Source organism: Drosophila biarmipes, chromosome 3L (genome assembly GCF_025231255.1).
Source record: "Drosophila biarmipes strain raj3 chromosome 3L, RU_DBia_V1.1, whole genome shotgun sequence".
In the NCBI taxonomy this organism is placed as follows: domain Eukaryota; kingdom Metazoa; phylum Arthropoda; class Insecta; order Diptera; family Drosophilidae; genus Drosophila; species Drosophila biarmipes.
Window position 1 is genome coordinate 22,741,133 of NC_066613.1, and position 13,922 is coordinate 22,755,054.

The 13,922-nt window shown below is 41.5% G+C and overlaps 1 protein-coding gene across 1 annotated transcript; it reads left to right on the forward strand.

Moving 5' to 3' along the window:
- Nucleotides 1-11,633: 11,633 nt before the first annotated feature.
- Nucleotides 11,634-13,055, forward strand: LOC108034713 (odorant receptor 67c). The gene is made up of 4 exons (XM_017109654.2): nt 11,634-12,433; nt 12,487-12,685; nt 12,742-12,897; nt 12,952-13,055. The coding sequence occupies exons 1-4, from the start codon at nt 11,634-11,636 to the stop codon at nt 13,009-13,011; spliced, it is 1,215 nt and encodes a 404-aa protein (XP_016965143.1). The 3' UTR covers nt 13,012-13,055.
- The last annotated feature ends 867 nt before the right edge of the window (nt 13,056-13,922 follow it).

The following is a 13,922-nucleotide window of genomic DNA, read 5'->3' on the forward strand; positions in this document are numbered from 1 at the left end:
CAGGAAAGGATTATTTTCCATCAGTGAATTTCCACCCTTCTATCACCTTTTTCTGACCCTTTTAGCAAAAAAACTGACCCTCATTAAACTCTATTTATAAACATCCTTGAGCAGACCTCTCGTCCTGCTCATCCCCGCCACTTCCGTGACCCAGACCCGCCCGTAAATTTATGTTGACATTGACCTTGACCAAACAAAACGGGAAATGCAAATTAGTGGAACCCGGCGACCCAGACTCAAACAAAATAAAAACAAAAACTCATTAAAAAGCTTTGGCCGGCGCGAAACCACCCAAAAAGCCACCCAACTAATTTCATTTCATACCGAATTACACCCGCAAACGGTGACGTCAGAGAGGAAAAAGGAAGCCAGGGCAAAAACCTAATTAGCCACTTTTCTTGTCCCTGCTATCATTTTCACTGTCACGGCGCGAAAAGCGAGGCGCAGACAGACCAAAGGAAAAACAGTCGGGCGGGAAATGCCACCCAGCGAAGGTCGAGACCCAAAGATTAAAATGAAGTCGGAGGTGAGGGAAAAACTGTCGCATTAAGCGGCCAAAAGGAAAAAGTTTATTAACGCTGCGAAAATATTTACGCAATTTTTCCTGGAAAAAGGGCAGGCGGCCTGTCCGGAAAATGTCCAGCAGGTGGCGCTCCTTTGACCTCGTTACTAAAGTGTTGAAAAAACCCAGCTGACCGCAAATCGTAGACGGGGTCAAAGTTCACAGGCGCTAATGCAATTAACACTCTCTCGGAAAACTCAGGAAAACTCTCTTCAAACCGCTCTCCGTCTCTCCCACTCTCCGCTTTTCCTTCTCTCTCACTCATCTGCTGGCGGAGCAATTTGCAGTCACTTGTAACGGGCTCCCAGAAATGGAGGGCAAAGTTTTTAATTAATTTAGCTCGGCGAAACGATGGGAGTGGCCAAGAGTTTTCCCCATTTTCCATTTTCTGTTGTGTCACTGTGTATGTGCGTCTGGCACTGAAGTCCCTGTGTGCGTGTCCTTGACGTAGGTGTGAAAGGACATCGAGTTGGCTGCCAAAAAAGGACTGGGCGAACAGAAATGAAAAGCTGACGACTTCAGGAAAGATACGAGGAATTCATTTTCCAGCTGGAGGGAAAATGGAATAAAGAACTCAACAATGGTCCCAACGGGTTAAGTGGGCTGAGGTTGACGAGGTGAAATTGAGTAAAGGAAAATTACTGAGACTTTTTAAAAGAGAAATTGTTAGAAAATAAGACTGAAGGGGTAATTAAATTTAAACAGAATTAAAAGAAATTGTACTTTTATAATAAAGGTTTTAATTTGGATTATATTTCAAAGGTTTTTTTTTATATTTGACAGAAATAAATTGTTGTAAGCATGAAATATAAATTTAATTATTAATTGATTTTAGTTTAAACAAATTGAATATATTTACTTTGATTTAATTTATATTATTAAATTAATCAATACAGCAAGAATTAATAAGAGTTTTTCACTTCAAAGGATTGAACTCAAATGTTGACTATTTTCTTCAAGCCTCGGTTGCTTGTGAAAAGTGTGCAAAATCTTGCAACACTTTTATATTTTCCTTGTATCTGGAGTCCAGTTCCTGCCACGCAGTTCATTTTGTTACCCAAAGTTAAGACTCCGGCAAGTTGTTGCAACTTTGCGTGGCCACGCAAATCAGCGTAACATAAAACGCCAAATGATACGCCAACTTTTCAGGCAACGCTTTCCCCTTCTCTTATCACAGTTTACTTGGTTTGCTTTTCCCTTTGCCATATTATTTTTCCCCAGCCATTTTTATTGTTTTAAGCTGTCGCAGAGTGTAAACTTTGACCGGGAAAAACTTTTGCCGGGGCCTGTCAATGCAGCGCCTGAATATTTATAGACTGCAGTGGAAATAGAGGTGAGAGGACATCTTAGGGGCAGGGCATCAACAGCATCGGTAGGAAAATAAAACCGGGAGCAGCTGTCTTTTGACTCCGCAAGCGGCATAGAATTTTCACACGCCGGCAGAAATTTGCATAGGGAAATATTCCCTAGTCGAATCGAAACCCTTTCTTTGTGTTCTCCCAAACGGGCGACAGAGAATTATATGGAAATTATGCAAATGCAGTCGGGGGATATCCTCGGTGTCCTTGGGGTGAGAGTGTTTGGCAGACACCCAGGGATCTGCCGGCTTAATTGCAACGTCCTTTGTTCACTTTGCAACAGGACATCGGTTTTGTTTGCCTTTGTTGTGGCACTCCGCCTCCCCTCAGCTGCAGTGCCTCTTTTTTGTGCGAATCGATTGGCAATCGGCAATAATCAATGGCATAAGTGCTAATTTGCATTGTCAGTTTGTCAGCCTGTCGGAGGAATTGCCATTTTAATTGTGCTCTGCAATTGACTCTCATGAATCGTAAGTACGTGTTACATTCAGCCAGTTAAGTGGTGGCTTTTTACAGGGCTGAAAGACTGGGTTACCGATGCCTTTCACCTTGAAAACGATACCAGTTCGGAGGCACTTCATTCAAGATAATTTATTCGAAGTATTCATGAATGTAAAGGGAAATATTGCGAAATAAAAAGTGAACTTGATTCGATGTTTTTATAAATGCAAATAAAACTATTAATTATGTACAATTTACATTTATTTTAATCCTATAAATATTAAAGAGTAATAATACTAAATATCAATTAAATAAAATTAACATATCATTTATTTTACTTTTTCTAAAACCAATAATAATTTGGGGAACTAGTTATTCAGAAATTCAGTTTAATATAGAAATTATTTAATTAAGCTATTACTTAAAGAAAAGGATTGTAAAAGTAAAAAAGGTTAATTACCTGGATATGTTATGCTCGCTGAACCTTCAACTGTGCCAAATTAGTGGAGGAAATACCTATGAAGTAATTAAAATAGCGCATTTATAAGTACTGTTCCCCCAATCAAGATCGAAATCTTCGTTCCCCGGCGACCTGAGCAAATGCAACCTGCACTTTCAAAGCCCAAATCCATTTCAGGCATCATAAACCCAGCGCGGAATGCCCCGAAATCGCGAGGAACAAAGGCGCATCGGTGACTGTTGGCTTTTGAGTGGTCTGGCTCAATTAACAGGCCGTAAAACTGGAAACGAGAACGCGCGGCAAACGGTAGCGCCTTGCAATTAGCCGGGCTAATTAAGTCGCACCCATGAATAGGAGCCGAAAACGTGGCCCATAATGAGCCAATTTGCATGTTTAAAAGCGCATTAAGCGGCGGCTTAAAAACGCGACTACTATGGTTAGCCAAGCTTAAAACATGGCCAGCAAACGATCACCTTGCCCTGATGCCTTTGATAAAAGCTGCCAAGGAGCCAACATCTCCAGGAAAACATGCACTCGGGAAACCATTCAAATGAAAATCTGAGTGCAGGGGGATGAATCAACACTCGAGGAAATTTGGGTGCAGATAAAATGTTACAATAAAAAAATTACTAAGTTAAGCTATTAATGTTTAAAGAAATGATTGATCTATATTTTATAATAAGTTTTTTTATTTATTCATATGTGGAAAAAACAATAAAAAATAGTTTTAAGTGGTGTATAATTATGAATAAAAAATGCAAATAACATGCGAAATAATAACCTCGATTTTTCTCAGTGCCTGGCCTATAAATTTCCTCACTCGGCCATGTCAAAATGCCCGTTCACATCTGACCAGCGCAACCCCCATGTGAAAGCCAATTCGGCCGCAGACCTTACTTCACATGCACATTTCTTGCCAAGGCAAAAAGTGTTTTTTCTTTTTAGGGGCACTGCAGTTGGCAGTCACATTGGCCCATTGGCCATTTGGCCGTTTGGCCAACCATTTGTCTGCGGCAGACAGCGATGACGATCCGAATGACGACGGGGCGTGCATTTTGTTTACATTTGCTGGCCAAAAAAGCGAAAGAGCCGGCCCAAAAGGGAAGCCGTTTCGACGTTTTTTTGGGTAGCCAGCTTATGATTAATTGCCCCTTGCAGGCGCCGGTCCAACCTCCTCGACAAAAAAGAAAAGAAATACCATTTGAAGCCAGCAAGCAGGGGCACTAAAACCTCACTTGTTAATACCGAAAAATTAACGCAAATTATTTCAACGCACGCTGCAAATGATGGCCAAGTTAATTCCGAGGGGCGTATCGAAAGCCAAGAAACGGCGAGGGGAGCAGACCTCGTATTTAGATGGTAATTAAAATTGATGTGAGCTCATTTCGAACTGAAGGAGTGGAGGGGAAAGGAGCTGAAAAAAACCGTTGATTGAAATTGGAAACGAAGTTGATAATGGACGAGGGTAATGGAAATAGTAAAACCGTCGGCAGGAGGCTGGAAAAGTCTATACGGCGGCAAAGGTCTTTGGGCCATTGCCTAGAAGGTTTCAATTAAACGCCAGTTAAAAAGAGGAGTCAGCTTTACTATCCCGCAGATGAGCTCTTAGCTAGTTCATTAAAATGTGCCCAGAAGGCAAATAAAATTAATTGCTTGGGCATATATTTAGGCAGTTTGAAGTATCTGGAATTTATACCAAATTAAGAGCTTCTAAGTTCCCCAAAAATGGAATTCATTCGGGGAAATCTTTAAACATGATTAACCCTTCAAAAGTTGGTCTCTCCATTTTTAACCTATGCCCTGACACCTCTTCAATTCTCATTAGCCCCTAACAATATCTACTTGAACACTTCACATGCCCGTTGCGTAACCGGTCTCATTGAATTGAGTTTTCCTTATTGGCTCGTTTATTGGCTCCATTCAGCCTCATCTATCTGCACTTCGGGCCACTTCAGATCCGATCAGTTCCATTGTGACCGCTCTCAATGGACCCCCACTTCAGCGGGCAAGTTGGTTACTAATTTTTTGCAATTGTATCTACGGGATCTAGCTATCCAGCTATCCATCCAGGCGTCCACTTGTAATTGTATCTATGCAGCAGTCGGCGTTTCAATAAACCGCACTAATGAAGCCCATTCAAAGTGCAATGGTGTACCATAGCACAAGCCCCCGCCCTTTGGGATCCCGTCCTTTAGGACTTTTCCGCTTGGCGTCGATTTTAATGGGCGCGAATATTAATGACATTTCCATTGCATTTGGCGGAGCCCAAAGAAAACCCTTGTCAGCATAATTACGAGCTGTCACCGCATTTTCCCCTCTCTGCCAGTGGAATGTCTAGGACTATCTACGCTGTTTTTTCGCAGATTTTTTTCTTTTTCAGTGGTTTTATTACTTCTGGCTGTTTTTTATTTGGTTTATTATCTGGGATATTTTCCATATGCGGCTGAGCCGTGGTAAAGTATAGATACACTCGGAAAATGGTTGAAAATTAAATACTTAACGGCAACTTTGATGGGATTTTTTGAAATTATTTGTGTAAAAACTAATTTAGAACAAAGTAGTATTTTCTTTTATTTTTTAAAATATTTTTTACATTTTTTGGAAAAGTCTTCTTATTCAATTAAAAATCAAATTGTTGAATAAAGCCTTTGAAAAAAGTTTATATAACTTTTGTAGACTTTCAATGCTAATATTTGTCTTTTTTATAAATGTGTATGCACTTCCTTTGCTCTTCAAATAAAATTAAATGCATTTAAATATTATATTAATTAGTCATCCGATCTGGCTGCCTGACTTTCCAACTGCCTGGGCGATTCTCCATTATTTTGGAATGGAAATGAGTATGATGGCAGTGGGGGGCGTGTCAGGCGGCCATGCGGAGTACGATTCCCAGCCGACTTATCCCCTCACTGCGCGCCAAAGTTAAAGTGCAGCTGTGGCTGTGTTCTCAGACTTTTCAGAGGCACTGTTCCTGTTGCATGCCTCAATGCACTTCCACTTGCCGCGCAGCCAGCCAAACAACCAACCAACCAAGAACTCGAGGGGCAGCCGCGAAAATGGAGTTGTTGCGATACCTTCAAGTACGAGAATTATTCCGCTTTTCTTTATTTCCATGTTGCCATAATTGCGAGGTAGTCGCCATCGTCGTCGCTGCAATTCTTTCATCAAAGTGCGCCTCATCAGCGAAAAAAATATTTAAAAAAAACCGGGGAAAAGCGAGGGAAAGCCCCGGCCCCCCTCGAACCCGATCTATCCCTTGACTCTGTCTCGCTTTTCGCGCGGTAATTAAAGCAAACTGCGAATTTTTTTCGGCGCTTTTCAGAGCTGTAATTAAAAATGGCAAAAGTTTTGTTTTTGTTTTCAGCGCTTTTGTTGCATGCAGCATGGTCGACTGTGTGGGAAAAAACCGCGTCAAAAGCAACGGAAATGCAATGGAACACGGTGCCCGCACTCAGTCTCGGTTTTTCCCCATTTTCCCCCGTTTTCCTACCATTTTCCTAGGGTTTCCCCCATCCAGCCTCCGGTCGCAGCCCTTTCCTTCGCTGCGTTTTTGTACATTTCATTTTTGGTTTTTATTTTTGCATGGCATTGATATGGCAAAAGTTGTCGGATTGCCGTTGTTTCGGGACCTTGGGTTTGAGCAGTTATGACCGCAAAATCAGCTTAAAGTTGTGCAGTCCGATGAAGCTGAAAAGCCGGCGAACTGTGAGTTCGCAATGAAAAGCGGGATGGAAAAGGCAGGAGCTGCTGGCAGAACATCGCCGAGTAACTTGAGATGTGTTTAAAAAAGGGTGTACCTTTACTATAATTTTCAAAGGTTTATTTGCGTTTTAATATACATTGGGAACTTACTTAGGGATAACAATAATTGAAAAATAAAGTAACAAATTTATGTTCTCTTTTGGCTATTTTTAATTTTAGTAGTTAACCACAAAACTTATTTAAAACAATTTTTAAAAATGATTAAATAACCCCTTTTAGGAAATACACTATTGGAATAATTTCCAAAAATATCCTAATTGTAAATATTTTGTAACTATTGTTATACAACGACTGGTATTAGAATTTTTAATGTTTAAAAAAATTTGGTAAGCTTTATTAATCTGTTTAAGCTTTTAAAAGCCGCTTTTAAGCCGGGCTGTAAAATACTATAATACTGATATGCAGGATATGTTTTAGCTTTTAAGCCGGGCTGTAAAATACTATAATACTGATATGCAGGATATGTTTTAGCTAGTTCCTGAAATTACTGAACTCCCTTTAAAATAAAAATGTGCTTGATCGGCAATTAACCCTACCACCATTTACATGCAATCAGCTTGTGTCGACTCTTCTGACAATCCTGTCACTTCCCACCTCTCAAAGCCGTCAATCAACCGAGGGGGGGAAAAATCAAGTCGGCGACCGCCAACTAACCATAAATGCGCCAGAGCCGAAATACAAATTAAATTAAGCGACGAGACAAAAGGCAGACTTGCAGCAATTTACAGAGAAACTGCCAACCAATCAAATTGCCATAAAACCGGGGGCAGCCCGAAAAAAGGGGGGGCACAATTCCCAGATTGACAATTGCGGTGGCGGTAGCGGTGGCTTCGACTCCGGCTCTGGCCTGAGTAAATAATTTCGTCTTGGCCATAAAAAGGCTGTTTTTCAGTGGAGTAGGCCTGTCAATTGCCGGGAGATTGATGCCCCTGGATAATAGCGACGCGAACAATTTGCAGACGACAACACGCCGCAAAGCCGGGGAGACAAACTTGGAGCTCCTTGGCCTTTTTTTTGCCGGCCAGGAGGAAAAAAACCAGAGACAGATGGAGACGCGACATCATCTCCAACGGTGGTCTGCGTCGACAACTGAATGACAACTCTTTAGGCCGTCCGCGCTAACGGGATCCGCGGCTGAGCAAGTTATTTGCCCAAAAATGGCCAGGAACACTCGAAGTGTTGACGTGGCTCGGACGGGTGACAAAGGCGCATGCGTGACACCCCCAGGAGATGGATTAATGCAGCGGGGATGGGGGAGATTGGGGGCTATGGATGGCTTGTGGTTGCGTACAGCGCGGCATGGCGAAACCTCTCTATCCCATATGGTAAACCATGCGGGGACAAATCCTGCCCAGCTGTCCCAGCTCAATTAGCTATCAAGATGATCGCGACTTTGACTCCGCGAAATGGGAATTGTTCTTGGCCAACAGCTGGCTGGCTGGCTGGCTGGGATGGACGGGCCTAGACCAAGACAAAGGCCCCATTGTCTCGGCCCGCCGGCAGGATGCAATAAAATGCAGGTGCATATCCCACATCCATCTCCAGATACTGCTTTGAATTCAACTTCATCTGCGGCTGCACTTGGAGAAATGTTTTGAATTAATTCTTATTTCATTTATATTTTAATTATTATTTTATTTTAAAAATTTAAATTAGTTTTATGTTTTAAGGGTAAACATGCTTAATAATTTAAAGATATCAGCATTATGCTATTTTACAAGCATATATAAGAACCTTTGGTAAGAATAAAAAATAGTTATACATTTTAAGGATATATAAGTATAAAGGTCTTAAAAAACTAGATAAACTATAATATCTTTAATGGAAAAAAGTAATCATGTGTACCTTATAAAAACGCTATTGCTTTGACATTTTATAATCATTTTTTACATATTAATACAAAATACAGAAAGTTAGGAATGAATTATGATATTTTATATTAATTAATTGGAAATGGATGGCTAAGTAAAATTGTGCTACTATTCCATTTAATTTTTTTACTTTTTCTTTGTTTATTTTCACGTATTTCCCCAATGATTATATATATTTATGGGATCACCAGTAGTTTCAGTGCATGTCCTTTCCCAACTGCATCCTCGTTCTGTTCTCGCCGCGTTCTCACCATGTTGCCAAGTCATTAACTTGAGCCTGTTTCTGGCTTTTGTAGCATGTTTGTGATTACACGAGCGGGGGACGTGCATGGACGTGGCAAGGGGGTCGGAAGTGGGGTGAAGGGGTCTTGCGAGCAGGGACTGTAACAAAGGCGGCCAGGACATGGACATGTCGCTGCTGTTGTTGCGCCTTGAGCGTTTGGGCCATTTGAAAATTGCAGCAGGGTTGCAAGCAACCACTTCGAGGCAGGTTCCTCACCCCAAACCCCAACCCCAACCCCAACCGCTCCCATCATTTTCAGCCCCTCCCCGCCTTTTTTTGCCAGCGCCATTGTCTCGCCGAGTGTGTGTGAGTGTGTGTATCTTGCTCATGTGCGAATTTTTTATGGCTCGAAGAAAACAACCCCCAAGTGGCAGACACGCTGGTGTGCGTGTGGCAATGTCAACTGGGGCGTCTACAAGCTGCTAAGTGCACTTGCCCAGCGTTTCCTTGGCCCCTCCCTTCCCCTCCCCAACCCACCTCAGCCCACCCCCCTTTGGCACACACATGTGTCACAGTCGCAGGCCTTCTGCTCCTAGCCATGAATACATAATGCCCTGCACTTGAGGCGGACTCTTTTCTTGTTGCCTCCTTTTTGCGACAAAGGCGAGCGGCTAATTCAGATGCCAGATTCGCTCGGCTCCAAGGGTCCGTCAGATAAATGCATTCTCTAAATTTTGCAAAAAGGATACACCCGCCGCCCGCCGCCCTGCTCCACCACGTGAACAAATGGAAACCCCTTCCCAAGGACCTTTTTGTGTTTCGTTCCTTCCGCTGCCAGTCGGCCGGAAAGTAATTAAAATCTGCGCTTAAGTGCAGCTCTTCAAAATGCTGCTGCGAAACAAAAAAATATGAAATTGAGTTGCTGAAAAGTGAAACAAAAAGGATTCGAATGAGGTCCTTAAAACGGGCAGGAATCTAACTTCAGAAAAGTCGTCGCTTTACGAATAATATAAAAAGTATCTAACGAACGACATCTGGCGTCTGGTAAACAAAGTATCAAATAAATCTTTTAAAAGAGAAGATGAAAAGGTCCTAGTAATAATTTGCATATCCTTGAACAGCGGACCAGCGCCCTCTATTGGCAGGATAAACTGTTCCCATCCCTTTAGCAGGGACACATTTCAAGTGGGAATGGTTTTCAGAGAGGGGAAAAACATAGAAACAACTCAAAGGGGTGGAAAACATAGCACAACATCGCAAAAGAAACGTGGAATTAAATACACTCAAACTCAAACTCTATTTCCAACTCATACTCAAAGTCACCCCAACTCAAAATTACCCCTTCAATTAAAACACTCAAAGTCAAAAAAGAAGCTAAACTCAAAGTCGTAACGTTGAGCTAAAAAACGTATATGTATAAATGTGGGTATGGGATTTCCACTTCTGGCAGCTGTGCTAATTAATCGAAGCTAGTAATTAAACAGAAAAAGGAAAAAAATATTAATGCTGGACTAGAAAAAGGCACACATCTCAAAGTAAATATTTAAATGCTTTATCATGTCCAATCCATGAATTTCATGCTTATTTATTTATTTTCATCAAATTAAAAATGTTACTTATTTATGTTAATATAATAATATTATTTTACTATATCAACAAGCTTTTAATGTATGTTGTTTGTAACTTAAATAGGAAGTAGTAACAATATGTTTTTCTATAAAAAATAAGCAAACTTTGCAGTGAGACAGCCGACAGATTCTTTGCCATTTCCCCCATATTATTGAATCCCGAAACTTTACAGGGATCATGGCAACGTAAGCGATGAAGAATGCTAAGAGTTTTCAATATGATGCAAACATTTTCTACATTTCCCAAACTTTTTCTTGCCACACGCAGCTGACGGGACAAAGTTTCTTCGATGGCAAGCGGCGAAAAAAATCCTGGAGAGATTCTCCATCATCATCTGAAACATCATTGTTCGCTCCGGGCACAAGTTCAATTCTCAAATGCAAACTGCAAATGAGCAAAAAATTGTCAGACCAGCGGGCTGGGCGGGGGAAAACTGTGAAAATTGAAATGAAAATTACCCATTGTGGCATCGGCAGCGTTTCAATTTGAGCTGCCATTTTGCACGTGCCCGGAGAAGGCTTCCTCCTGACCACCCGGCACCCCTGACCCTCATTCCCTCTAATGGTCCATGGCTGGTTGAGTTTCCACCATTTTCCCACCCACATTATCCCACCCATAATCTTGGCAAAATGCCTGGGAGCCTTGCATTTTATTCATGGCCTCCGTCCACGTCCGACTTTATTAGTTATTTTCCGCTCAATTTGTGCTCCTGGGGAGGCAGGATAACAAGAAAAATTATTTTCATTTCATTCAACACATTCATTATGGTCCAGAGTGGAGCAGTGCTTGTCCAATGCCACACCTTTCTGGGCTTTTGTTAAAGAGGCAGGCGGGAAAAAATCTACTTGATTTATATTTATATGTATAAATGATTTGTCAGGCATATAAAAATAAAATGTATACAAATTGAAAAAATACTCTTTATCATTAGCATTAAATTGAAAATTTCATACAGTATTCTATAGGTATTTCCTCAGTGCATCGCGTAATTATCGCAGGTGGCAAGATGGAGACATCTTTTTTTGCAATTCTCGTTGATTAGCGCCCGGCGAAGGTCGAGTCCTGTTTCAACAGTCCCCTGATTTCCTCCTCTTGAGAACCTTTTCAGCTGGTTCCACAGAGTGAGAAAAGTTCACAGCTAATTACATTGGTTAGTTAAAAGTTTAGGCACAATTATCAACACTTTTCAAGGCGCGACATGATGGGGCACAAAAAACTTGTCAGACACGCCCACAGCCGCCCACTATATAAGACCAACGCGAAGGACTGACCACAAACAGTTCCTGTTCGAAATTTCTCGGTAAAGTTAACAAAAAAAAAACTTAAAATGGAAAAGCCAGAGGAAAACTCAGCCAGGACCTTTATGGAGTTGATGCGAGTGCCAGTGCAGTTTTACCGGAGCATTGGCGAGGATATCTACGCCCATCGCTCCATCAATCCATTGAAATCCCTACTGCTCAAAATCTACCTATATGCAGGATTTATCAACTTCAATCTGCTGGTCATCGGAGAACTGGTGTTTTTCTACAACTCAATTCAGGACTTTGAGACCATCCGTTTGGCCATTGCTGTGGCTCCCTGTATTGGATTTTCCCTGGTGGCTGATTTCAAGCAATTCGCCATGGTGAAAGGCAAGAAAACGTTGATTATGCTGCTCGATGACCTGGAGGAAATGCATCCAAAAAGCTTGAAGAAGCAGAAGGCATATAGACTACCAGACTTTGAGAAGACCATGAAGCGTGTGATCAATATTTTCACCTTTCTCTGCCTGGCGTATACGACTACTTTCTCCTTTTATCCGGCTATTAAGGCCTCTGTGAAATTTAATTTTCTGGGCTATGAGACCTTTGATAGGAATTTCGGTTTCCTCATCTGGTTTCCCTTCGATGCCACGAGCAGTAACTTGGTTTACTGGATCATGTACTGGGACATAGCTCATGGGGCCTATCTAGCGGGTATTGCTTTTCTCTGCGCCGATCTCTTGCTCGTCGTCGTCATTACCCAGATTTGCATGCACTTTAACTATATATCTATGCGGCTGGAGGAGCATCCCTGTAAGCCTGAAGAAGACACAGAAAATAAAGAGTTCCTCATTGGCATCATCAGATATCATGACAAGTGCCTCAAGTAAAATATACATTTGTCATTTGGACTATAATTCTTTACATATTTTTCTTCAGGCTCTGCGAACATGTCAACGATCTATATAGCTTCTCTCTTCTGCTAAATTTCCTGATGGCCTCTATGCAAATATGCTTCATTGCCTTTCAGGTCACCGAATCCACTGTGGAGGTCATCATTATTTACTGCATTTTCCTGATGACCTCAATGGTGCAGGTCTTTATGGTGTGCTACTATGGAGACTCATTAATTGCTGCGGTGAGTTAAAGGTAGACTATCAAATACTATTCCCTACATAGCTATATCCTATTTAGAGTTTGAGAGTGGGAGATGCTGCCTACAATCAAAAGTGGTTTCAGTGCAGCAAAACCTACTGCAGCATGCTAAAACTACTGATTATGCGAAGTCAGAAGCCAGCTTCAATAAGACCTCCTACTTTTCCACCTATATCTTTGGTTACCTACATGAAGGTTTCAAAACTAAAAATAACTTTAAAGTCCAATTCTATACCATTTTTTTCCCAGGTTATCAGCATGTCGTATCAGTTCTTTGCCTTACTGAGAACCACATACAGCGATAATTAATTCACCAAAGCGCCTCCCTCCGCGCTTCTCAAATCGCCCACTTGGTGTGAATCGATTTGTAAAAAGAGATTTATAACATCTCTTCAAATAGCTACCCTACACAGCTCTTCCCTGCAATGCAACGCCAATCGCTACATCAGAAGCTTTCGAACTTAATGACGCCCTCGACACGCTTTGATAATATTTAATTAAAAATCGCATTTAAAATTAATAAGCTTAAATGGAGACCGATAGCGCCTGGCCGAGCACAAAAATCCGGCAACAGTGGAGAGGCACACGAGGCAAACAAAATAATAATTTTTTCCAAAAGGCATATTACAGCACAGTCCATAAAAAACGAGCACCAAGAACGGGGACGCAAAAGCGGCAAATGGGGCTCCCATCCGCCCACGAAAAAAGACCCCCGTTCTGACCTGGTAATAAAAGGAACAACATAAAACGCAATCACAATCATCGACAATAATCTGGCAGCAACAACCAACAAAAAAAATGCTTATTATAAAATTTCACAGTTTTTCAATGAGCAAAAATGAAGCGGAGCGGGTGTAAAAAAAATGGTCGAGAGTGAGGGTGGGTGGAATGGCAATGGCTTTTCAAAATCATAATGGCAGCTAGTAACAAGAGTTTTGTGTGCAAATAAGTGGGCGGGGGTGGCATAAAAATTTGTTTTGCCATGGCGGCCAACCGATCAGAGTCGGAGCTGGCAAATACCACGTCAGCAGGAGATGCTCTCCATATTCCAGCTTTCGAACCTCCGCCGCCCTATGCACGGAGAAAATGGGATTTAAAAATGGTCCAAAAGTATTTATAACATTTTTCCTTCTCGCTTAAAGCACTAAAACACTCAAGCCAATGGACAAATGCATATATTTTTAATGAACCTTTTACCTTTTAATAACTAAAAAATTGTT

What these genes read in the sequence shown, in the direction of transcription:
- LOC108034713 (XM_017109654.2), top strand. Translation starts at nt 11,634, where the DNA reads ATGGAAAAGCCAGAGGAAAACTCAGCCAGGACCTTTATGGAGTTGATG. An exon ending in TATCATGACAAGTGCCTCAA is followed by an intron (nt 12,434 to 12,486) that starts GTAAAATATACA and finishes ATTTTTCTTCAG; the next exon opens with GCTCTGCGAACATGTCAACG. An exon ending in CTTTGGTTACCTACATGAAG is followed by an intron (nt 12,898 to 12,951) that starts GTTTCAAAACTA and finishes TTTTTTTCCCAG; the next exon opens with GTTATCAGCATGTCGTATCA.